This window comes from Salmo salar, chromosome ssa04 (genome assembly GCF_905237065.1).
Source record: "Salmo salar chromosome ssa04, Ssal_v3.1, whole genome shotgun sequence".
Lineage (NCBI taxonomy): Eukaryota > Metazoa > Chordata > Actinopteri > Salmoniformes > Salmonidae > Salmo > Salmo salar.
Genome location: NC_059445.1, coordinates 73,026,824 through 73,053,440, shown reverse-complemented (window position 1 = coordinate 73,053,440; position 26,617 = coordinate 73,026,824). Strand labels below are relative to the sequence as shown.

Here is a 26,617-nt window from a genome sequence, read left to right as displayed (position 1 = left end):
CCAACAGGTATATCTCTCTGGTCACCCCCAAAGCCAATTCCTCCTTCGGCCGCCTCTCCTTCCAGTTCTATGCTGCCAATGACTGGAACGAACTACAAAAATCTCTAAAACTGGAAACACTTATCTCCCTCACTAGCTTTAAACACCAGCTGTCAGAGCAGCTGGGCCACGTAACCTCTGGCTACCTTCTGTTGTGGATTTCAGATTTGAGGTAAATAATACTTTTTTTTTTAATTGGTGAGGCGGGTTGCAGGAGAGTGTTTTGAGGTTGAGTTTTCAGAAACAAATATGTAAAAAGATATGCGAAGAAAATATGTAAATATATATATACACGGGACACGACAAGAGGAGGACAAAGGACGTCTGACTGCTATGCCATCTTGGGGAAGAAAACATAGCCCATCTATAAATAGCCCAAACAATTACCTCTTCCTCTACTGTATTAATTTATTTATTTATTTTGCTCCTTTGCACCCCATTATTTATATTTCTACTTTGCACTTTCTTCCACTGCAAATCTACCATTCCAGTGTTTTACTTGCTATATTGTATTTACTTTGCCACCATGGCCTTTTTTGCCTTTACCTCCTTTATCTCACCTCATTTGCTCACTTTGTATATAGACTTATTTTTCTACTATATTATTCACTGTATGTTTGTTTTACTCCATGTGTAACTCTGTGTTGTTGTATGTGTCTAACTGCTTGCTTTATCTTGGCCAGGTCACAGTTGTAAATGAGAACTTGTTCTCAACTAGCCTACCTGGTTAAATAAAGGTTAAATATTTTTTTTAAATATGAACAGTTGACTCTGAAACAAGAACACAAAAGGATAATTAAATAATGCATTTTACTCTTCATGTACCCCTCTGTCATGTGCAGGCAGTTTTGCTCTCTAGAATAGCATGAATTTTCCTATTTTCTATAGCTGGTTGACGTTCAGTAGACATAGAGGGTGTTGCACTAATAGGAATGCTCATTCCATCCTTCACTTCATGAGAGGGATGGCTGTTAGATGTATTGTGACATATAGAGTGGAGGTGAGTTGGACTCACGCTCTCAGGATGAGGTAGCCCTGCCTGAAACTACAAAATCAATGTCACCCTCGGCCCAAAAGTGAATTTCCTCTTGGCTTAATGGTCGGTTTCCCGAGCAGTAGATTGGGGTTTAGATCCCACCTGTGACACAGACATACAGTATGTGTCTTCATCTGGTTTGTCAGTGGTTTTACTGAGGCCTGCATCCCATTTGTTCTGTGTTGTAGTGGAGCTCTCCCAGATGTGGGGAGAGAGGCCCAGCTTTGTGAACAGTGAGAACCAGGATGTGTATGTTCCTCCAGAACTCTCGGGCCTTTTAGAGGAGCCACCGGCTCAGCACAACAACTACTACAGGTGAGAGTTCCATGATATGGGCCCATTGTGCACTGATGGAAAAATTGTCATACTTGAGTAAAAGATACCTTAATAGAAAATGACTCAAGTGAAACTGAAAGTCACCCAGTAAAAAACCTACTTGAGGAAAAGTCTAAAAGTATTTGGTTTTAAATATACTTAAGTATCAAAAGTAAATGGAAAATTATTTCAAATTCCTTATATTAAGAAAACTAGATGGCAACATTTTCAGTTTTTTTTTAATTTACGGATAGCCAAAGGCACGCTACAACACTCAGACATATCATTTACAAATGAAGCATGTGTTTAGTGAGTCCGCCAGATCAGAGGCAGGAGGGATGACCAGGGATGTTCTCTTGATAAGTGTGTGAATTAGAATATTTTCCTGTCCTGCTAAGCATTCAAAATGTAACAAGTACTTTTGGGTGTCAGGGAAAATGTATGGAGTAAAAAGTACATACTTTTCTTTAGAAATGTAGTAAAGTAATAGTTGTCAAAAATATAAATAGTAAAGTACAGATATACTTAAGTAGTCATTTCAAGTATTTTTACTTAAGTACTTTACACCCCTGCCATTTTGTTCATGTTTTTAGAAACTATGGTTGTTTTTAGGGCTGTGTGTAACGTCCATTTTTATAGTTTACTTTGTTTGTCATCTCTCTCCCTTTCTCCTGCTGCGGCTGCTTCCTACCCACAAAGCCTCGCCCCCTGTCACACAAGCGGCGCAGTTCCTTCTCCTCGATGTTAGATTCAAAGTTAGATATATACGTTTGCATGCTGTTCTGTTAGATCAAATGCAGTCAACAGATTGTTTGAAACAAGAATGATGCTGCTTTCCACGTTCTTCTTACAGTTTTTTACAATCGCTAGGACCCATTTCTCAATACTTAGGTCACTTTTTCAAAACTCTTCACACAGTTCTCCTAACCAACTTTCAGCTTGGCACAGTAGTTAATTTCACATCCAAAATGTAGTAAAACTACCAAACACTTCATACATGTCTCAAATCAACTAATTCTTCCATAACACTAGCAAAGGTTGTCACCCAACAAGCACACTTTGTCACTCATAAAACAACGACCTAAACAACACTAACAACAGGTAGCATTACACAATGTTTTCTTTTGTAACATTTCTTTACAAAACAAGAATGACACCCTACTGTTTAGAATTCACTGCTGTATATGTTACAGGAATGAATCAGACATGATGCAATATGCTTCAATATGTTTTTTGTAATGTTTTGGCATTAAGTGATTCCAAAATACAATAATTTGTATATACACCATCTACCGATACAGATGCAGTAGCAATGCTAGTCAACCCTGTCTTCTGCATTTGGCCACAGGTTCTCATCCACATCACATCTTATGTCATCTTGGGAAATACACATAGGAAAGAATCTTTTGACATGCCTGGTCCATCCCTGGCAATCTTCTGCAGATATGTCCAGGCATCCAGCATTCATTGCGTCCAGGAGGGACATTTGATCATGTGGATGGTGGTCATAAACCTTCCACCTCCACGAGGAAAATAATTCCTCACTGGGGTTGAGGAATGGAGAGTAAGGTGGGAGGATAAGTGACACCATCCTGGGATGGGCTGCATGCCACTCTGTGACTGCACAGGAGTGGTGAAATACCACATTGTCCCATACAATTACAAACGTTGGCCGATTTCGCCTCATTGCAACCCTTTCCTCTCTTGGCACAACCCTTCCATAGAGGTCACCCAGGAATGAAATGAGATGCTTGGTGTTGTACGGCCCAATTAACAGCGATCCATCAGAGGATATTGCTGCACACATTGTGATGTTGGCACCCCTCTGGCCCGGGACATCCACTGTGGCTCTTTTCCCAATCACATTCCTTCCTCACCACCGTGTTCTGGCCAGGATGAAACCAGCCTCATCCACAAAGATGAATATGTGGGGTGTTTGCCTGGCTTCAATCTCCATGACTCTCTAAAATAAATCCACAAGGCAACATAAGAGTTAGGCTATTACGGTAGTTTACATTATACCTAAAACATGCCATTGTGTGCCCTGCCCTGTTTGGTTTGGTTCAAAACCAGTTGTGTATTTTATAGTCATCTTACCTGGACTTATTGGTTCCTGAGTTGCTTGACTCGTTCAGAGTTCCTCTCAAAGGGGACAGTGTACAACAGGACTCTAGAAATAGTTGTTATGGTTACATTGTGAATATTTCCAAATGTAATGTTGTCTGCCAACACTCTGTCCCGAATCTCTGTGAGTTTTATGCCATTGTTTCTGATGACCATATCAACGATTGCAGTTTCCTGCACAGCAGTGAAAATCCCACCTGTCCCGCCTGTGTGAGGTAGCAGAAATACAAAAACAATTACACACAAGTGGGTTTGGAGGCTTTGCTCAATTTATTTCTGTAATGTGCAGTTCAGTCAGATGCCCTTGCAGAATGCACATCTTACCTGTTGTTTTGCTGGACATTTCTCACAATAGATGCCACTGTTGAGCGTTGCAGATTTGGCTGCACTCTCAGACCAGCCTCTCTCATTGATAGACCATGATTTATTACATGATCAATTATAGTAGCCCTAATCTCATCTGAGGCTACAGCTCTTGATCTTCCTCTCAGTCTTCTTCCAACATATGTACTCCTTTCCCTATCCCAGCCACTCCAAGTTTTGTTGCTTTGCAATATTTACCAACTTGTGCTAAGTAGTGCAATGCCATTGAGAGATTTTTAATTACTGCATTTTAAACAGCTAACAAACAGACAGATATAAGAAATGAGAGCAGTTTGTGAGATATCGCTCTTCCTGTCTTCGGAAAGTATTCAGACCCCTTGACTTTTTCCTCATTTTGTTACGTTACATGAGATATGAGATTCGAAAATTGAGCTCAGTTGCATCCTGTTTCCATTGATCGTCCTTGAGATGTTTCTACAACTTGACCTGTGGTAAATTCAATTGATTGGACATGATTTGGAAAGGCACAGACGTGTCTATATAATGTCTCACAGTTGACAGTGCCTGTCAGAGCAAAAACCAAGCCATGAGGTCGAAGGAATTGTTCATAGAGCTCCGAGACAGGATTGTGTCGAGGCACAGATCTGGGGAAGGGTACCAAAACATTTCTTCAGCAATGAAGGTCCCCAAGAACACAGTGGCCTCCATCATTCTTAAATGGAATAAGTTTGGAACTACCAAGACTCTTCCTTGAGCTGGCCGCCCGGCCAAATTGAGCAATCGGGGGAAAAGGGCCTTGGTCAGGGAAGTGACCAAGAACGAGATGGTCACTCTGATAGAGCTCCAGAGTTCCTCTGTGAAGATGGGAGGAGCTTCCAGAAGGACAACCATCTCAGCAGCACTCCACCAATCAGGCCTTTATGGTAGAGTTGCCAGACAGAAGCCGCTCCTCAGTAAATGGCACATGACAGCCCACTTGGAGTTTACCAAAAGGCAGCTGAAAACTCTCAGACCATGAGAAACAAGATTCTCTGGTCTGATGAAACCAAGATTGAACTTTTTGGCCTGAATGCCAAGCATCACGTCTGGAGGAAACCTGGAACCATCTCTACGGTGAAACATGGTGGTGGCAGCATCATGCTGTGGGGGTGTTTTTCAGTGGCAGGGACTGGGAGACTAGTCGGGATCGAGGGAAAGATGAACGGAGCAAAGTACAGAGAGATCCTTGATGAAATCCTGCTCCAGGGCGCTCAGGGCCTCAGACTGTTGCGGAGGTTAACCTTCCAACAGGACAACGATCCTAAGCACACAGCCAAGACAACGCAGGAGTCTCTGAATGTCCTTGAGTGGCCCAGCCAGAGCTCGGACTTGAAACCAACCGAACATTTCTAGAGAGACCTGAAAATAGCTGTGTAGCAACGCTCCCCATCCAACCTGACAGCTTTTAGGATCTGCAGAGAAGAATGGGAGAAACTCCCCAAATACAGGTATGCCAAGCTTGTAGCGTCATACCCAAGAAGACTCGAGGCTGTAATTGCTGCCAAATGTGCTTCAACAAAGTACTGAGTAAAGGGTCTGAATACTTATGTAAATGTAATATTTCAGTTTTTTATTTTTAATAAATTTGCTAAAATTTAGAGAGATTGATGAGGGAAAAAAATGGGATCAAGCATTAGCCCAGATCATATGGGCATGATTGCTAAAGAAGGAGTCATTCAGACATTACAGTAAGTAGACATTTAGTCATCTGCTTCTAAGGTTAGAACTCACATGCTCTTGTTTTCCTTGGTTTCCACAGTCATGGTACTTCTCATTCATATATTGTTGAGGAATGTGTGTTGTGTGAATGAGTGGTACCATTACACTCTAAAACCAAGGAAAACAACTGGACTGCAGTCAGCCACCTACAGTGAAAATATCTGAGATGTGAAAATGTGAGTTTTTGAAAATGTTGATACATGCAATACTTGGGGCTTTCATGAATGCATGCAAAGCTTGCAGAGCAAATGAAAATGCACCTGCACTTAACTGATGTGGTGGCAGTCGTGGTCGACTGTAGGCATAATCAACCAATTGTCCACATAATTGCCAGAGTGATAACTTAAAAACATGAAACATTATAACGATTATCCCATGCCTTAATCAAGTGTATGTTATTCTTTAAAAGATGAAGAATAATGATGATGTCTACATTTTAAATTGTATTCACCATAGGGACGACAGCTACAATCTGCAGTCCCCCACAAAGGTTGGTTAAAGTAACTGTAACACTTTATTTCACATTCATGTTCATTTTTATTGATTTACTATTTAGTAACAAAGTATATGGTAACGCACACACACACACACACACACACACACACACACACACACACACACACACACACAAAAGTGGACAACATGGGTGTTTCATTGCTGACGCAAACCTGTGTTTTCCTCTTACTGTACTGAAGCAAAGACAGAACCCATTCAACAGCACACCACTTACACCTGAAACTTTGGAGGAAACAGACAGCCAGTTACCCAATGAAGCAATGGAGCAAACCAAGACACCTGACGGGGGTGAGCTCCTTACCTGTACATTATCTGTGGGTGTCATTTTAGTATCCAAGAATAAACTGAAAAAGGGCATCAAGTGAATGTATGGATTTGGTAATAACACTTCATTTGAATGTTCTGTCGTAATGTCTGTGTAAGGTAGTCATAAACATAACTTAATGCTACGCCACATGTTGCACCAAAAATGTTCTGAAACCTTACAGCTGAGAAGTTAGTTACTTTAATGAATCTTTCTGTAAGTTATGTTTTTAGCAGTCTTATGTTAGCGATATCACAGAACATTCAAAAATGTTCAAATACATACCAAACACTGACATTTTATGGTTCCTATGCCAAGACACCACCATTTTAGTGAAACATTTTGAGGCAAGTGGTTTCTATTTGACGTCAAGTAATTTGCACGTTTACTACAGTAATTCAGGATTCATGATTCAACTGTAACACACCATGTGTTGTGTTTTTAATGGAGTGGACGGCTAGATGGACAAACAGTCAAAGCATTTTTCTTGCAAACAACCGTAAGTCTGGTGAACTGATCCCATTGAAAGCCATGCGTGTAAACCCTCTCCTGGGCTTTCGCTATTTCTCCGTTGCTTTTTAAACAAATTGCTAGCATGTTCTCGTTGCATGATTGTTGTCAGCATGTATTTTTGTCATGTCATGAACATAATATGGATCTTGTATTTCTTCCACCTTTCTTTCATAACATTCTCATAAGAAGGGAAGAGGAAAACACAGTTCCCACTAGCCATTTTGTAGATTCCAATTATCAAAACAGAATGCAAAAATGATTACCATTGTTCATTCTCATTGTTTGGCTAAAAGATTAACCTGCATTTCCCTTGTATAATAACTAATGCTGTAGTATTTAGGTAAACTTCAGTTTTGTAACTACAGTGCTTGAGCCAGTTGCCCTTCATTTAAAGACGTGCAACAATAGTGTGGCAATTTGTCAAAGTATGTGCTCTGAAACAATTGCATTTAATGAAATGAGCCAATGAGTATCTAGCAACTAGTCAGGTCTTTCCCAGAAGGAAGGCAAGCCAAAGGGGGAGGTATGCAAATACAGACTAGCAGAGGGATTACGCATAAAGGCATGTACCCTGACTCCAAAGCCCTAAGCTGCAATGCATGACTTGTCTGTGCTGGAGATCCTTAATGTTTCCCCCTAGTGTATCTGAAAACAATGTTTTTCAAGGAATCTAGGCACTAACTACCCACTGGGCAAAAACTGGTTGAATCAACGTTTTTTCCACATCATTCCAACCCAAAAAATGTAATGTGTTGACATTGAATCAACATGGAAAACTGATTGGATTTGAAAGAAGTCATCAACTTAAGGGAATTTCATATTTTTTTCACCCAACTTTTAACCTAAATCCAATGACATGGTGACATGTTTGATTGAATTCACATTTGGTTAATTCACATTAGTTGACAACTCAACCAAATGTAAATCAAAACTAAACATTGAAATGAAGTCTGTTCCCAGTGGGTATTTTGTAACATTCTCTCATGTAGAATAATCTCCCAAGCTATTATGAAAATCATGATAATGACAATAACCATGAAGGAATTAAATCAAGGAAGTAAACCAAGAATGTAATCCGATGCAAATGTACTAAAAGTCCCTAGCCGCACCACCCAATTAATGTATTTGCATCTACATTGGTATCCACTATATGTTTGTGGTGTTAACCATAAGACGTCATTGTCATCGCTTCTTGAAACATGCTTGCTTTATCCACCTGCTTTTGTGCCCTAATTTTCTATCCACCACCCCCCATTGTCTTTCCCCCAGAGTTTCTACCACCATCTGAGTTCTGCGTTGCTCATCTAACTAACTTAAAATCGATCTGTTCCGAAAACATCCAGAGTGCACCTCTGCGCATGCCTGTCCCCAAAACAAGAACAATCATTAACAGATCCCAGGACTCTCTCTTGGAGAGCCCAGCAGCCAGACAGGCCAGCAGCCAGACAGGCCAGCAGCCAGACAGCTCAGCAGCCAGACAGGCCAGCAGCCAGACAGGCCAGCAGCCAGACAGGCCAGCAGCCAGACAGGCCAGCTTTCTCGCCCCTAGGAGCATCCTCAAACAAAGCAGCTCCACTGACTTTCTTCAGTTCCGAAACGTCTGCAGCCGCCAGCCAGAACCACAGTGTCCACAAACGCTGCACTCCAGCAACGGGGCCTTAGAGCCATCTTCAGACACCTGGTCTGCTAAAGAGAGAGAGACCCTGGTCTGGATAGACAGGAAACAGGTGAGATTCGGCCTAGCAGTGAGCAGGAGCAGCGCGGAGTGGCCCACTGAGATGCAGGATGGAAAGGAGCTGGGCGAACACAGTCTCCTGGATCTGGACTGTACAAACCCGCCAGAGGGAGAGGAGGAGACGGTGCAGTCAGACAGAAGTGGCATCAACAGTGGGATTGACCAGGGTGATCACGGACCACTAAATGAAGACATTGAGGTTTTGACAGCTGTAGGTTCACCTTGCTGGCTCCAACAGCCCATTCATGATACACAGAGACAGGTGGACATAGGTGAGGGTCTGAGTTGCAGAGAGAAGCCAGATATAAGATGCCTAGACACAGGCCCAGCCCAGGTCCCTGCTGGTAAGGCTAGTGCATCTCCATTTTATTAATTTTATTAATTAATTAATCAAATCAATCTATCAGTCAACAATCAACCCATCAATCAATTAAAATATTTGTAGTGAGGAGTGTAGAGAATGATTTTAGGTTTGTATTCAATTAATTTAGGAAATAAAACTTTAGAAACTACTCACCATGTTTGTGTTGTAAGATCTGTTTTTTAATCACTAACCTGCTTGCTTTCATACATGAATGTACACATTGATTTATTGTATGATGATAATATTTGCTGATGGTGATTGGTGAATTTGGACTGCAAGGAATGTGCTCTTTTTTTCATTGGTGAGGGGCATTGAAATGATATGGTTGCCTAATGTTTTACAAATCATTTCCTTCTATTACATGCTATTGCTCATCATTATACTGACTTGTAGATGACATAGTTCAATTCAATCATTTTCTTGATTATTTATTGCTCTGTTCAAATGTAGGATCTGAATTTGATTATTATTTTGTTGCTGAGAATTTCCCTGCCTGTAGTGTATTTGAGTTTTAAAAAAGTCTTCCAAAATGTGTCATTTCCACTTTAAACTTCTGACTTGATTTGCCCTAATGAAAATATATCAACCCCTACAAAAATGTCCATTCATTATAATCCACATATTAATTCACATTTCCTGTTGCTGCAGGATTATTTTCCTGCTGTAGCAAACTGGCTCAAATTAAGATCCTACATTTTGTATGTCAGCAAATACAAGTAATGAGCAATCCAAGTTGTTTTGATTTCCTTTACAGATCAACTTGAGCATCATCATGCTGAGTCCCTTACCCTTCAGGTGTCCGACCTCCATTGTGCTGAGCAAGAGACAGGTAAGCCCATTCTCTTGGGGGCTGCGGCCCAGGAGATCTCCCCCACCAAGATAACAGAGGAGGACGGTCAATCCATGGCTAAGGTTCGAGACTGGTTCAGCTGGAACCTGGGAAGCAGTGACAAGCCACAGGCACAGCTCCCCCAACAACCCAGTGATGAACCAGTGATTCCTGTCGACATCATCACAGATGAGATGCCAAGTGATGCTGCCTCTAAGAAGCCATCTAGTCGTGTGTCTCCAAAGCCTCGGAGAGGGCTCCTAGGGATATTTAGTAGATGGGAAGCAAGAGAAGAGAAAATCCCTGAGCCGCAAAGCCCAGTTAAAGAGGAGGTGGTCCTCTGTGAACCGAAAGAGCTTGACAACGCCACCCTGAACTTCATCAACTGCCAGTCCACTGTGAATACTTATTCTGACCAGCAGCAAGATCTGCATAAATGTGCTACTGACAAACAGTCAGCTAAAAATGAGAAGACACCAGAGGTTAGAGAACTAGTGCTTAAAAAAGAAATAGACCAAACTCAACAGGAGCCACAGGGGAGTGCATGTGGAGTAGATACGTTACCAGATAAACTATCCAACTTGAAATCATTTTGTGAAAGAAAAATTGGCCCTAAAATACTGCTCAGTAAACTAAGCACTGATACAATGATGTGTGAAGTACTTGTCAGTGCTGGGGATACTTGTGACCAAAAAATGCATGATTTTGGTAAAGATTTTGCCAAGGCTGAGACTGTTGAAGCATCATCATCTTTTCAAAATATTCAGCTTGACCTCGACACTAGTGGCATGAGAAAGTCCAATATCTTTGGAGCAATAAGCAATGATAGCAATGACTCACATATGCTGATTAACCATCCCGTCTCCCAAAAGGTGGAAACCTCAGAGCAGTGTAACATCAGTGCTGCTCTATCATATGACGAAAAGTCCTCATCTTCCGTTGAAAGCAACTACATGTTAAAAACATCAGGTGACAATGATACATTCAGGGATAAATCCATCCTTATCTCTGAAGATAATTCCAGTTCATCTGTGGGCTTGACAGTGCCTTCGCAGACAGTCCAGCTAGATGAGAAGGTGAACATTCCTTTACATGTCTCTCCATCCAGTCCCCGCACAAGCCGGCAGGGGCGTGTCCCAGTGCCCCTTGTTAGACGTTCCCTCAGTCAACAGGAAAGCAGGAAGGCCAAGATCAATAACCTCAAGTCCTTCTGGGAGAAAGAGAATAGTGGACCAAAGGTCATTGTTGGCAAATCAAAGGAGGCTTTAGATAGTCAAACCCATCCATTTTCAGAAACATCTCCAGTCCACCACTCAATTGCCACTTCTGAGTCTAGTCTAAGAACAATTGAAACTGACCTAGGGAAGGGTGACTGTGACAAGCAAAGCTCTTCCTTATACGGGGTTAAGGCCAGCGCCTCCGACTTGTCCATGACTGAAAGAATAGAAAAGGGTTTCATCAAGCGGAGTTCAAACTCATCACTACCGGGTAGTCACTGTAGTGTTGGCGATGTTGATTTCATAAATCAGCAAGATTCATGTAAGATAGAAACAGGGCCAACCCTGTATCAAGAAAGACCCTTAAGTCCTAAAACACCTCTGCCTAGATCTGAAATTCCAAAGTGGAAAGACAAAAGTGACGATGAACTTAAGAGAAGTCCTTCAAAGACCTGTCATCCTAAAGCCCTGCCCAGAGGTTCATCCAGTTTCCAAGGAGCCAGGCGTGATAGTTCTCCATTTAAATCCTTCTCCATAGACATTGCCTCACCCACAAGGGAGCATCAGGATGATCCAGAGAGAGCAACACCAGTGGTTAAACAGAGAAAAGGACTCTCACATGAAGCAATGCAGTCAGGATCAGAGTCCACCAAACATACCCTAGGAATCACGTCTACCTCTCCACAGTTTAGATCCGAAGAGAAGGGGCAGGATCGCCTGACCTTGCCACGTAGAGGCTCGGCACAGAGCTCACTAACTTCTATGATGTCCCCGCTATCACCTACTAGGTCGCTCCCTTGCCCAGTCAGAAGGACCAGTTTAGGGAACCTAAGTGTACAGGAGGGCAGTCCTTACTGGTCCTCTAGGCCAAATCATGGGGACCCGCATATAAGAAGAGCCTTTGAAGCTGGCAAGATTGGTCAACAGCCCATCAATAGGGATCCTGGTGAAAGAAAGCTTTCGGGAGCATCTGAAGTCTCTGAAACATATCTCCGCCTTGCAAGGTCTTTCATTCCCCAGAGCAATCAGCATTATTTGGGGCTCCCTGAGCGGACACACATCCCTCAGTTTATCTCAGATAAAGTGGGGAATGACCATCTGAGTCCCACTGTCCCCACTCCATTGCTCCTGAGCATGAGAAGCAGTGAGGGGAGTCCATCTTGGATCAGTCCTAGGTCCATGGAGAATGTCGACAGTCACTTATCCAGAGGAAGCATGCCTGAGATCTGGTCTCAATCTCGGGCAAGTTCAAGCTGTGAGCTTTGCATTTTCTCATCAAACATAGATTTAGTGATTTAGAAGTGAAATGGCTAATGATTTAAATGTGGGGGCAAATCATGTTGGCCACATCATTCTGACCTTTGATGGAAGCAGCAAGATTAGACGCACAGGACAATGTCTTCCACATGCCAGAATTTGCCTCTTTTGGGTAGATATACAGTGGTTCTTCCTTTAAAAGTTACAAGCTTATGCCGCGACCGTTTGGGGTAGATGGTGGCATTCTGTCATTTCACCACACTATCACAAGGGGGAGTTAGAACTCTGATCTATCAATAGTCAGGAACTGTGGCAATTAATGGAGGCGTTTTCAAAAACAAAAACAGTCATGTGGACTGACGATTATCAAAAAATAGGTACGGTGGGCTTTTGGTTTCTCTCCCTCTAAAAACAGAAATAAAAAATTCTAAATAACAAACTGGCTATATTTATAAATTAGTAAAAATGTCTCACCCCATGTTCAAGAATGGCCCTTTTCCCTTTATTCAGATTACAATCGCTCACTTTCGGTTATTTGAAACGAAATCATCTCCAAAATATAATACTTTTTTAAACAAGCCATAGAAAGTTGGTTGCAATTTCAGTAAAAAAAAAAAAAAAAGTAAGGAACTTGTCTGTCGGCCCTGCATTAAAGACCGAAATTGGTTAAAGAAAATTGTGATAAATAAAAATATATACCACTGTCTCTTGTGCATGTCATTTTCCTTTCAAAATACATTATAATTATATAAAAGCCCCTTAGATATTCTCACAGATCAGATTTGCCCTAACATAAAATGCCCCTTAGATATTAATTTAGAATCCTCCGATCCTCTAAATGTAATTATTCGCGGAGAGTCAAGTCATTGGTGGAGAGTCAGGCGGCATTGGCGGAGTTGAATAGGATGAGGAACGAGATGGATTCACAATCCATGCCAGGCAAACATGCAAATGTTTATTTCAACTACATTTTAGTTGCAACAACTTCGATCGGGTTTACATCAGGAGACCTACATGTGGAGATTTAAAAAATATTTTTAGATATACTGTAGGCCTACCGTAGGCGACATGAGTCTCACTAGTGTTGAGTAATGTGCTGTTAAAAGTATTTTATGTATTTTTATTTAACCTTTTATTTTACTACATAAAGGTCCACTTGACCCAGTTTATGCCCTCATTTGCAATGCAAACCATAACGAATTACTATGGGAATAAATGGAAGAGGCAAGTGGAAGGGGGAAAAAGTAAGGAACTTCTCTGTCGGCCCTGGAGGCCTTTTGAAAACATGTTTTCAAACACTTGTTTTTCACAAGGGCTATTAGCAGGACAATAGACATGATGTGGTCCCAAAAACACCTCTCTGACATAGGGTCCAGCATATCTCTTGTCTCTCCAGCTTTGATCCATGCCTGGGCCTGCAGTACGCAAAGTTCTTTGTTTGTCAGACGAATCATTGGGTCGAAACTACAGAATAGTACAAAACGAGAACAAACATGGTAAGTGTTTTGGGAAAAAAATATATACATATACACTACCGTTCAAAAGTTTGGGGTCACTTAGAATGTCCTTGTTTTTGAAAGAAAAGCACATTTTTTTGACCATTAAAATAACATCAAATTGATCAGAAATACAGTGTAGACATTGTTAATGTTATAAATGACTATTATAGCTGGAAACGGCAAATTTTTTATGGAATATCTACATAGCCGTACAGAGGCCCATTATCAACACCCATCACTCCTGTGTTCCAATGGCACGTTGTGTTAGCTAATGCAAGTTTATCTTTTTAAAAGGCTAATTGATCATTAGAAACCCTTTTGCAATTATGTTAGCACAGCTGACAACTGTTGTTCTGATTGAAGAAGCAATAAAACGGGCCTTCTTTAGACTAGTTGAGTATCTGGAGCATCAGCATTTGTGGGTTTGATTACAGGCTCAAAATGGCCAGAAACAAAGAACTTTCTTCTGAAACTCGTCAGTCTATTCTGGTTCTTAGAAATGAAGGCTATTCCATGCGAGAAATTGCCAAGAAACTGAAGCACTCGTACAAAGCTGTGTACTACTCCCTTCACAGAACAGCGCAAACTGGCTCTAACCAGAACAGAAAGAGGAGTGAGAGGCCCCGGTGCACAACTGAGCAAGAGGACAAGTACATTAGAGTGTCTAGTTTGAGAAACAGACGCCTCGCAAGTCCTCAATTGGCAGCTTCATTAAATAGTACCCGCAAAACACCAGTCAACAGTGGTGAATCCAGCATGCTGGCCTTCTGGGCAGAGTTCCTCTGTCCAGTGTCTGTGTTCTTTTGCCCATCTTAATCTTTTTTTTTTATTGGTCAGTCTGAGATATGTCTTTTTCTTTGCAGCTCTGCCTAGAAGGCCGCTTGTGGTCAACTATTTCAGCACCGTTTCGAGCTGCTCTGAGACAAGCAAGACTACTTAATATACATTTTATAACCGTTTTTTTTTATCGAATTCAATAACATACTTGTCCTATTGTAAAGTGTAGTCTAAAGGCCAATATGGGCAAACTTGCAATGTATTCGATGCTTAAGTACTCTAAAACCACGCTTGGGAAAAACAAAATGCCTCCAGCTGTCCATCACTACTTTAAATAAAAACACAGAATATCTAAGGGGCTTTTATATAATTATAATGCAGGGTTAATAATGATTGTTGGATAATAGATCACTATCACAATATTAAAAACTTTCAAATGCATTTATGAATTAGATCGCTTTAGCCAACATGTTGCAGTTCATCTGATGAATGTGCACATGGGCCTATTTATATAATGAATATGAAATCGGGGGGCAGAAATGATTAAATATTCAAGCTTTAGACCTCTCACTAAAGGCGTCAGTCATACAAAAGTTATACTTAAATCCGAACTGGTTGGAGATTACAAAAGTACATGGCCATAAAGGCTAGATAATTTTTCAAGCTGTTCATACATTCATAAATGACCAGCAGGGTCAAATAATATTAACAGGGGTTATGAAGAGCGTCTGGATAAGAGCGTCTGCTAAATGACTTAAATGTAAATGTAAATGAAGGGTGCAACCGGTCAGCACCTTAAGAGTAAATGCCAGTTGGCTTTTCATAGCCGAGCATTCAGAGGTCAAGACAGCAAGTGCGTGTGCGTGTGAGAGAGAGAGAGAGAGGATCGAAACATGCACACAAAAAAAGTGAAAGCTAGCTTGCCAGACCTTCTGTGTCCCAATTGGATATCACGCTATTGTGCCGTTGAACTTTACTCAACTTTATCTCGTCGCTCCTTCAGCCAGGTGTGCATAGCCAACGGTTGCATCACTCAAAGTCTCTTCATGACATTAATGGGTCGAAATAGATGAGTAAACCGAACAACTTTAGTGGTAAAAGGAAGTAGCAATATTGAATATACTGTGCTGTACCAAACTACTAATGCCGTTAAAACTGTCACTTTGCGTGAGCCAATAAGATCTCAATTAGATGTTTTATTTATATACAAATTCCTACATTTCATGGGACTAACCTGCCTTCATATTTGTATTTGTCATTTTATTGTATCTGCATTCTGACATAGGCACAAGATAAATGTCTCTAGCATTAACATGATAACCATTCTGTAGAGTAGATTAACTAAGGTCTCTCTGATTCAAATAAGTACATGAAGCGTAAAGAAAACCTTTTTGATTTCTAGATGCTTCCAATGTAAAATGTTTAGTAAATCACCTTTTCAAATCATTCTGTATGCCATAGACTTGGATCATTAAGAAACTGTGAAGTAAGCTAATATATATTTGTATTATCTGTCAGGGTGTTTCAAATAATCAGTTGATGGAATTGAAAACAAACTAATTCAAATATTCCCTAATCTTCATAAAGAACAATCAATACATTTTTGGAATGCAGTGTAACTGTTTGTTCAGAACAAGGATCTGGAAATATCAGATGAGGACATTTTTCTTAATGTCATGCAATCTATGAAGACTGTTTTTTGCAATATTTTCCAGAGCTGATTTTATTTTATCTGTGGCAGGTCATGGTGAGAACTCAAGCCCTATCAGGTTAGAGTTGAAACAAATGTCTTCAAGACCCTTATCCAGAAGTCTGGAGGATGTTTTATCACCACCAAAACGTAAATAGACAGTTCTTGGTTTTCCTGAGCTCAATAGGCTTGATTCTTGAATTCCTTAACTCAGTGTTATTCTCAATCCTAGACTGTGGTTAGCCGTGGCCAATTGTTCCAATTGTCGCTGTAACCGTTCAAATAAATATTTTAAGAAAGAGTTTTCATTGAGGATTATGATGTTGTTTTCATGATATCTGAAGTTAACTGTTTAATCCTCTAACCCTTTATTTTCTTCCAAAGGAGAAGAGAGAAGTATAATTGACCAAAGACGTGAAATGAATCTAAATGTGGATGATGGTAAATATTTCTGCTCAATTTCATTTGATAAAAACAGTGTACATTTGCTTTTTGTTTGAAGGCAGACACCGAGTATAGTGCAAACAAATACCATTTTGTTATACTTGGCTTCTACTAAATTGTATTACTAGATTTTGACTGTATTTATTGGTGAGAGTTGAATCCCTGAACCATCAGTGATGAGAATAGATTAGAATTGTAACTCATTGTTGAAATATCACTATTCATATTTTATTTCAATTTGAGGAAACTAGAATTTTTCAAATAACATTGTTCTGTTGGTTGTTGTGGTTTCAGGCACAGTGATGCCATGGTTATAATAACATTTGATCTTGTGATTGTTTAAATCAATCTTCCTTGACTCTGCCCAAGTATGTTCACTATGTTCTTGTTTACACCCGATTGTATATTGAGTTAACATTTTTTTACAAGAAATGGAGCATAAGATGGTCTATTTGCATCTGATCAAACAAAAACACACAAAAATGCTGCATTAATTCCCCTGGTTTCAAAACATGCCCACAACACTCATCCTACGAAATCCCAAATCAATCCCTAGCTCTTACCTCTGAGGCACTTGGGGATATCTGAGAGGATTGGATTGGTATAAGGAATATGGCAACAATTCATGCACCTGTACTGTCATAGGGCAAGGTGGAAGTTCCGCAAATCGCTTACACCTTCCCAATCCTTTCCGATCTACACAATTGTCTAAGGGGAAGATGATAGGGGTTGATTTAGTAATTATGGAATTATTCAGGAAGTGGATTATTGAGAGCAGAGGAATGTTGAGGAAAGCATGTCGTTTGGCCAATATGATTACATCAGCTGTAATTACATTGTCTTGCAATTTCACTATTTCAGTGAAGACCATGCTGATTTGAGCCATTAGGAGAGATTCGTTAGAGAGTTGTAAAAGTCCTTATCCACCTATCTGCTTTGCATCTTCTGCAGTGCCTCCCTCCTCCCTCCTCCCCCTCCGTCTCCCTCCTCCCTCTCCCTCCTCCCTTTCAGTCCCGGAGCAGATGAAGAATATGAGCAAGTCGGTGTCTGTTTTGCAGGATGAGGTAAAACAAATAAAAATAAAAATACTGTGGCCTTTGTTCATAGTAAAAAAAATACCTAAGCATTTTTAGAGTGATATACCCCATCTGAATTAGGGGGAAGTGAATTGCCTTGTTAGCTTTAAGATGACAACAATACAAAATAACAGATTTTATAGAATTCTTCCCTCTTGAATTAATTTTAATGTCTTTCAAAATCCACCATTTATGACCAAATGCATAACATTTTCAGGGGTAATGCAGTCACCTTTCCTTTTTTTGAGGTCATATAATGAATGTATTTTTCATGCTTGGATAAGATGCATGAGCTATTGATAACCACTCTGTCCCACATTTGAGTACATTTTTAACATGGCTTGTACAGTGCCTTCGGAAAGTATTCAGACCCTTTCACTTTTTCCACATTTTGTCAGGTTACAGCCTTATTCTAAAATTGATTAAATAGTTTTTTTTGCTCATCAATCTACACACAATACCTCATAATGACAAAGAAAAAAAACAGTATTCAGACCTTTTACTACTTTGTTGAAGCACCTTTGGCAGCAATTACAGCCTTGAGTCTTCTTGGGTATGACGCTACAAGCTTGGCACACCTGTATTTGGGGAGTTTCTCAGCTTCTTCTCTGCAGATCCTCTCAAGCTCTGTCAGGTTGGATGAGGAGTGTTGCTGCACAGCTATTTTCAGGTCTCTCTAGAGATGTTCGATTGGGTTCAAGTCCGGGCTCAAGGATATTCAGAGACTTGTCCCGAAGCCACTCCTGCGTTGTCTTGGCTGTGTGCTTAGGATCGTTGTCCTGTTGGAAAGAGTACCTTCGCCCCAGTCTGAGGTCCTGAGCTCTCTGGAGCAGGATTTCATCAATGATCTCTCTGTACTTTGCTCCGTTCATCTTTGCCCAGATCTTGATTGGTCTCCCAATTCCTGCCCCTAAAAAGCATCCCCACAGCATGATGCTGCCACCACCATGCTTCACCGTAGGGATGGTGCCAGGTTTCTTCCAGACATGATGCTTGGCATTCAGGCCAAAGTGTTGAATCTTGGTTTCATCAGACCAGAGAATCTTGTTTCTCATGGTCTGAGAGTCTTTAGGTGCCTTTTGACAAACTCCAAGCGGGCTGTCATGTGCCTTTTACTGAGGAGTGGCTTCTGTCTGGCTACTCTACCATAAAGGCCTGATTGGGTGAGTGCTGCTGAGATGGTTGTCTTTCTGGAAGCTCCTCCCATCTCCACAGAGGAACTCTGGAGCTCTGTCAGAGTGACTATCGGGTTCTTGGTCACCTCCCTGACCAAGGCCCTTCTCCCCCAATTGCTCAGTTTGGCCGGGCAGCCAGCTCTAGGAAGAGTCTTGGTGGTTCAAAACTTCTTCCATTTAAGAATGATGGAGTCCACTGTGTTCTTGGGGACCTTCAATGCTGCAGACATTTTTTGGTACCCTTCCCCGGATCTGGCCTCGACACAATCCTGTCTGGGAGCTCTACGGACAATTCCTTCAACCTCATGGCTTGGTTTTTGCTCTGACATGCACTGTCAACTGTGGGACCTTACATAGACAGGTGTGTGCCTTTTCAAATCACGTCCAATCAACTGAATTTACCACAGGTGGACTCCAATCAAGTTGTAGAAACATCTCAAGCGTGATCAATGGAAACAGGATGAACCTGAGCTCCATTTTGAGTCTCATAGCAAAGGGTCTGAATACATGTAAATAAGGTATTTCTGTTTTAAAATTGTAATACATTTGCAAAAAATTCTGAAAACCTGTTTCCGCTTTGTCATTATGGGGTGTTGTGTGTAGATTGCTGAGTTTTTAACATCTATTTTAGAATAAGGATGTAACGGGAAAAAATGTGTAATAGTACCCGAAGGCACTGTATGTGCATGTAGCAGACCCTGGCTCCAACCACTATGTAGGCCCACAATGTGTTTTAACGTGTGTGTGTGTGTGTGTGTGTGTGTGTGTGTGTGTGTGTGTGTGTGTGTGTGTGTGTGTGTGTGTGTGTGTGTGTGTGTGTGTGTGTGTGTGTGTGTGTGTGTGTGTGTGTGTGTGTGTGTGTTTCTGACCACCCGCCATTGTTGTTTCTGCACTATCTTGTAGAAGGATGGCAGAGACAGTGACAGCACCTCAGTGAAAAGTCTCAACTTCAGCTGGAAAAAGCGGATGGGCAGTTCCCTCACTAACCTTAGCCTCTCCTCTGGCATGGCGTCCATGTCCTCTGTATGTTCCAATGCAGCTTCCCTATCAGTTATGTTGACGTGTGCCATGAAATAATCAAACTCACTTTGCTTTGAATTCACGTGGCTGCAATCCTAATAATGCTAATAACAAAAGTTACAGCAGAACATTTGTTTTCTCCCCCACATGTGATACACAGGAATCATACAATTGTCCCATAGCAGATGTAAGAATATTAGGGTTGTAGAGAATTGGGAATATTAGGGTTGTAGAGAATTGGGAAAATTAGGGTTCTAGAGAATTGGGAGTATTAGGGTTCTAGAGAATTGGGAATATTGGGGTTGTAGAGAATTGGGAGTATTAGGGTTCTAGAGAATCGGGAATATTAGGGTTCTGAATGTGAACTAAGAGAGGCATTTGTTCTGCATCTGGAAGAAAATAATACTGAGGTTCAGTGGTGGCTAGTGGCACTTTAAATTGGGAGGACAGGCTCATTGTAATGTCTCGAACAGAATCAATGGAAGGGTATAAAACACATCAAACATCTGGTTTGATGGCTTGATACAACACTTGGTGATGCTGTTGTCTCTTCCTAACATCATGTGGACCGTTAAGGTGAGCGGCAGTGTGGCAAGCATCTACAGTGGAGTAGATGGGGATGTGGAAGTGAAGGGAACAATCCGGTTTGCCATGAATTATGTCCAGAAGCTCGGGGAGTTCCACATCTTTATTGTCCACTGCAGAGATCTTGCCGTGGCAGAACCTAAGAAGAACCGATCTGATCCGTAGGTGTTCTTGCAATAAATAAGATTGTGTTTGTGTGATTATCCTATCATTGTAAAAGAAATCTGCCATCTCCAGGTGCATAGGTTTACAGAGGTTGATGGAAACATTGTTTTCCGTTACCTTACATAGGATCATCAGTGTGTTATTGCAATTTGAGACTAGGTGCATGGAAAGCAATGATGTGCCTTGGAAACTTTCACCGACTTCTATCCGATTGCACTTGTAGACATGTTACCGCATTTGCTGAGATCGCATTCAAGGTAATCATTGCAGATGCCCGCTTAATTGTTAATTACCTTTAAATGTCCAGCGCGCTATAGCACAGCTTCTAATTGAATCCCAGCCCTAGTTGCTTTTGCTTTGTATTTGTGTAGTGGCTAAGAATCTGATGTTGGATATTCATTTTCAGATATGTGAAATGTTACCTCTTACCGGACAAAGCGAAGATGGGAAAGAGAAAAACCAGTGTGAAAAAGAAGACCTTGAACCCCACTTACAATGAGATCCTTAGGGTAAGAGAGAAGAGATATGATGGCTGGTTATTAAAGTCATCCTCCAGTCTCCTTTTCAGATCATTTATCACATGATTCACTCAACAAACATCTCAATAGGTGGTCCAGGTGTCCTCTGATATGGCAGAAGTCTGTGTGTGGGGGGGGGGTACATTCCTGATTTTATACTCAGGATATTGTTTTTTCAACAGTTCAAAAATAGCTGGACACAAAGCTATCAGTGACGACACAACGTTATCAGTGAGGACACAAAGCTATCAGTGACGACACAAAGTTATCAGTGACGACACAAAGCTATCAGTGACGACACAAAGCTATCAGTGACGACACAAAGCTATCAGTGACGACACAAAGTTATCAGTGACGACACAAAGCTATCAGTGACGACACAAAGTTATCAGTGACGACACAAAGTTATCAGTGACGACACAAAGCTATCAGTGACGACACAAAGCTATCAGTGACGACACAAAGTTATCAGTGACGACACAAAGCTATCAGTGACGACACAAAGTTATCAGTGACGACACAAAGTTATCAGTGACGACACAAAGCTATCAGTGACGACACAAAGCTATCAGTGACGACACAAAGCTATCAGTGACGATACAAAGTTATCAGTGACGATACAAAGTTATCAGTGACGACACAAAGCTATCAGTGACGACACAAAGCTATCAGTGACGACACAAAGCTATCAGTGACGACACAAAGCTGTCAGTGACGATACAAAGTTATCAGTGACGATACAAAGTTATCAGTGACGACACAAAGTTATCAGTGACGACACAAAGTTATCAGTGACGACACAAGGCTATCAGTGACGACACAAGGCTATCAGTGACGACACAAAGTTATCAGTGACGACACAAAGCTATCAGTGACGACACAAAGCTATCAGTGACGACACAAAGTTATCAGTGACGACACAAGGCTATCAGTGACGACACAAGGCTATCAGTGACGACACAAAGTTATCAGTGACGACACAAAGCTATCAGTGACGACACAAAGCTATCAGTGACGACACAAAGTTATCAGTGACGACACAAAGTTATCAGTGACGACACAAAGCTATCAGTGACGGCACAAAGCTATCAGTGACGACACAAAGCTATCAGTGACGACACAAAGCTATCAGTGACGACACAAAGCTATCAGTGACGACACAAAGCTATCAGTGACGACACAAAGCTATCAGTGACGACACAAGGCTATCAGTGACGACACAAGGCTATCAGTGACGACACAAAGCTATCAGTGACGACACAAAGTTATCAGTGACGACACAAAGCTATCAGTGACGACACAAAGCTATCAGTGCTCTGTCTATTGTGTCTGCTTTGAATAAACCCCTTTATCCCCTTTTCTACCCCTGCAGTTTAAAGTTACCATGGAGACCCTCAAGACTCAAGCACTTAATGTCTCCGTGTGGCACAACGACAACTTTGGACGGAACAGCTTCCTTGGCGAGGTGGACTTGGATTTGTCTGAATGGGACTTTAGCAACACGCAGATGAATGATTATGCTTTGAAAGCAAGGGTAAACTACAAGAGGAATAGTTTTGGTCGTATACAGTCTGTTTTGCAGTGTCAATTTTATATAGGTGGTAATTCATAAAGACTGATCTGATACCAACTTGCCACAACTAAAAATAAAGTTATTCTATTCACTTTAGATCTCGACACAGTCTCTCAGTCCCTCTCACTCCCAATCTATTGACCATAGAGGAGAGATGAGAATAGGATTGCGTTTCCTGCCACAGATCTCATACAGTAAGTGGTTTCTCAGACCACTCTCATCATCATCTAGCCTGTTCTGTGTTCTATTGAACACTTATGTGTGTTTTTACTCAATTGATAGGTAAGAGGTCATCCAAAACAGAGACGGGTGAGGTGCAGATTTGGGTGAAAGACTGCAAGAACCTGCCTGCTATCAGGGGTGCGATCATTGACCCCTTCGTGAAATGGTATGTGTTTTGGGTATGTTGCACCTGGTTAAATACGGGTGTGAAGCATACTTTAGTATTGAATATCTTTATAGTGCCAATGTGTAATTTAGTCATATATAAACTAAACCATTGGATTTGTAGCGATTCACTCACAAATGTAATACACTGTAGAAATACAGATTTTTTTTATACTGTTGTACTCCTGTAGATGGCAATTTATTGTCCTCTTTTACTCACTGAATATTGGCCCTGTTTTAATACTTTGAAAATGCATCCTCCCTTCTTTCCTTGAGGTAAGCACTTATGCAAATCTAAACTTAGCAAAAAAAGAAACGTTCTCTCATTGTCAACTGCGTTTATTTTTATGTGCAAATATTTGTATGAACATAACAAGATTCAACAACTGAGACATAAACTGAACAAGTTCCACAGACATGTGACTAACAGAAATTGAATAATGTGTCCCTGAAAAAATGGGGGGTCAAAATCAAAAGTGACAGTCAGTATCTGGTGTGGCCACCAGCTGCATTAAGTACTGAAGTGCATTTCCTCTGCATGGAATGCACCAGATTTGCCAGTTCTTGCTGTGAGAAGTTACCCCACTCTTCCACCAAGGCACCTGCAAGTTCCCAGACATTTCTGGGGGGAATGTCCCTAGCCCTCTGATCCAACAGGTCCCAGACGTGCTCAATGGGATTGAGATCCGGGCTCTTCGCTGGCCATGGCAGAACACTGACATTCCTGTCTTGCAGGAAATCACGCACAGAACGAGCAGTATGGCTGGCACCATTATCATGCTGGAGGGTCATGTGAGACGCCACAGACAGAGCCTACAGGAACGGTACCACATGAGCAGATTGCCTGCAATGAGATTGCCTGCAATGACAACAAGCTCAGTCCGATGATGCTGTGACACACCGCCCAAGACCATGATTGACCTTCCACCTCCAAATCGATCCCGTTCCAGAGTACAGGCCTCGGTGTAATGCTCATTCCTTCGACGATAAATGCGAATCCGACCATCACCTCTGGTGAGACAAAACCGTGACTCATCAGTGAAGAGCACTTTTTGCCAGTCCTGTCTGGTCCAGCGACGGTGGGTTTGTGCCCATAGGCGACGTTATTGCCAGTGATGTCTGGTGAGGACCTGCCTTACAACAGGCCTACAAGCCCTCAGTACAGCCTCTCTCAGCCTATTGTGGACAGTCTGAGCACTGATGGAGGGATTGTGCGTTCCTGGTGTAACTCGGGCAGTTGTTGTTGCCATCCTGTATCTGTTCCGCAGGTGTGATGTTCGGATGTACCGATCCTGTGCAGGTGTTGTTACACGTGGTCTGCCACTCTGAGTACGATCAGCTGTCCGTCCTGTCCCCCTGTAGCGTTGTCTCCCTGTAGCGCTGTCTCACAGTACGGACATTGCAATTTATTGTCCTGGCCACATCTGCAGTCCTCATGGCTCCTTGCAACATGCCTAAGGCACATTCACGCAGATGAGCAGGGACCCTGGGCATCTTTCTTTTGGTGTTTTTCAGAGTCAGTAGAAAGGCCTCTTTAGTGTCCTAAGTTTTCATAACTGTGACCTTAATTGCCTACCGTCTGTAAGCTGTTAGTGTCTTAACGACCGTTCCACAGGTGCATTTTCATTAATTGTTTATGGTTCATTGAATAAGCATGGGAAACAGTGTTTAAATGAAGATCTGTGAAGTTATTTGGAGTTTTACTAATTATCTTTGAAAGACAGGGTCCTGAAAAAGGGACGTTTCTTTTTTTTGCTGAGTTTATATGCAATTGGATAGGTATAAGGTGACCACCCTATTACTTTCACCAAGCCACCCAGTTCATATCTGTGATTACCTCAAGAATGGTAGCGAGGAAGGATAGGATGCATTTCTGTAATATTCTAACAGGGCCATTGATTGCTTTTGTCCTAAACTTACAGTATACTGTTAGAGCTAAAGCTCTTCCTTGAAATGCACAGGATCAGATTGTGGGCCAGAGTGTGCTAGGCTGCTAATCTGTTGTTGTTGTATGCTATTTTAGCACTGTGCTTCCAGACACGAGCAGGAAAAGCCGACAGAAGACTCGGGTGGTGAAGAAGACGGCCAACCCCATGTTCAATCACACCATGGTCTACGATGGCTTTCGGCCAGACGACCTACGAGAGGCCTGCGTTGAAGTCACAGTGTGGGATCATGACCGGCTCACTAACCATTTCATTGGGGGCTTAAGGCTGGGCCTTGGAACAGGTAAGATACTTTGTGTCATTTGTTTAAAGTTTGGCCGGGACTCAATTCAAGGCACGTTAAAATGCAGCACACTATAACAGACTTTTAAAGGTAATTTACACATGAGTCGACATGCGCAACGTTGACCATGAATGAGATCTCTGAGAACATCGGGAAAATGTCTTTAAATGGCACATTCTCAGCTGTGCAGTGCTCTTTGCCCTGTGCTATAGCACCGATTGAATTACGGCATCTAATGGGTTGACATAATTCCCCACATTTCTGAATCTGATTATTGCTTTTCTCTAAGGTAGTATGTCTTTATATTGAAATAGTTTCTTGAGTCGTTCCAAACCTATTGTAGCCTAATTATTAATATTGAAATGCATACACAATACATCCAATAGGAAGCTAACTGGATCATCTCCAATCTGTCTTTACAGGTAAAAGTTATGGGTTAGAGGTGGATTGGATGGATTCAACCTCTGAAGAAGCAAGTTTATGGGAGAGAATGATGCATTCTCACAATGAATGGGTTGAGGATGTTATACCCTTGAGAATGTTGATAATGGCAAGAGATTTATCAAAATAAGATGGTGTGTGAAAAGTTGGATGACAAAATGAGAAGAAAGTTGCTCATTGGGTGTATAAGTTTGATGAAATGTATAAGCGATAATGTAATCAGTAATATAATCTCTCACTTTTTTTAGGAGAAAGACCATATAGGCAATTTGGAGTATTGTGCTTGGTGCTTAGATTCTTCTTAGAATTACATTACAAATGTGTATTTTATTTTTTGAAAGATTAACATTTTACATAATCATGCTTGTTGTCATACTGATCAAATACCTACTCAGAAATTGTTAAGATATAAATAGGTTGTTTTAATTGATTCATTCCAATACATATTTATCGCTATTTGTATATATTCCTATATATGTTTTCATAAAGTTATTCCATGGTAAATTCACTGAAGAAAATGTTTCCACTATTGATACAACAGCATATATAATCAGAAATGTGGTGTTGTGTTTTCATTGTTGTCTTTGTAAAATACATTTATTCACATTACTCAATATAGTAACAACATATATTTTTCATCATAGTTAATGTTTCCACTAATTCAGGCACCCCAACAATAAATACAATATCACATGTTGAAAAACAAA

The 26,617-nt window shown here is 41.2% G+C and overlaps 1 protein-coding gene across 18 annotated transcripts in view; it reads left to right on the top strand.

Annotated features, from left to right (window-relative positions):
- Positions 1 to 26,617, top strand: part of sytl2a (synaptotagmin-like 2a) — a 44,511-nt gene extending 17,894 nt beyond the window's left edge. For 3 of the 18 annotated variants that reach the window (XM_014197947.2, XM_014197949.2, XM_014197948.2), the window contains exons 4-19: positions 1,264 to 1,390; positions 6,053 to 6,086; positions 6,292 to 6,400; positions 8,199 to 9,008; positions 9,783 to 12,329; positions 16,349 to 16,447; positions 16,682 to 16,738; positions 17,693 to 17,805; positions 19,896 to 20,015; positions 20,589 to 20,758; positions 21,169 to 21,271; positions 22,653 to 22,814; positions 22,951 to 23,047; positions 23,136 to 23,241; positions 25,264 to 25,469; positions 25,892 to 26,617. In XM_014197947.2, the coding sequence (XP_014053422.2) occupies positions 1,264 to 1,390; positions 6,053 to 6,086; positions 6,292 to 6,400; positions 8,199 to 9,008; positions 9,783 to 12,329; positions 16,349 to 16,447; positions 16,682 to 16,738; positions 17,693 to 17,805; positions 19,896 to 20,015; positions 20,589 to 20,758; positions 21,169 to 21,271; positions 22,653 to 22,814; positions 22,951 to 23,047; positions 23,136 to 23,241; positions 25,264 to 25,469; positions 25,892 to 26,040 (5,009 nt within the window). In that variant the 3' untranslated portion in view covers positions 26,041 to 26,617. The other 15 variants (XM_014197956.2, XM_014197950.2, XM_045717324.1 and 12 more) reach the window with 15 other exon arrangements.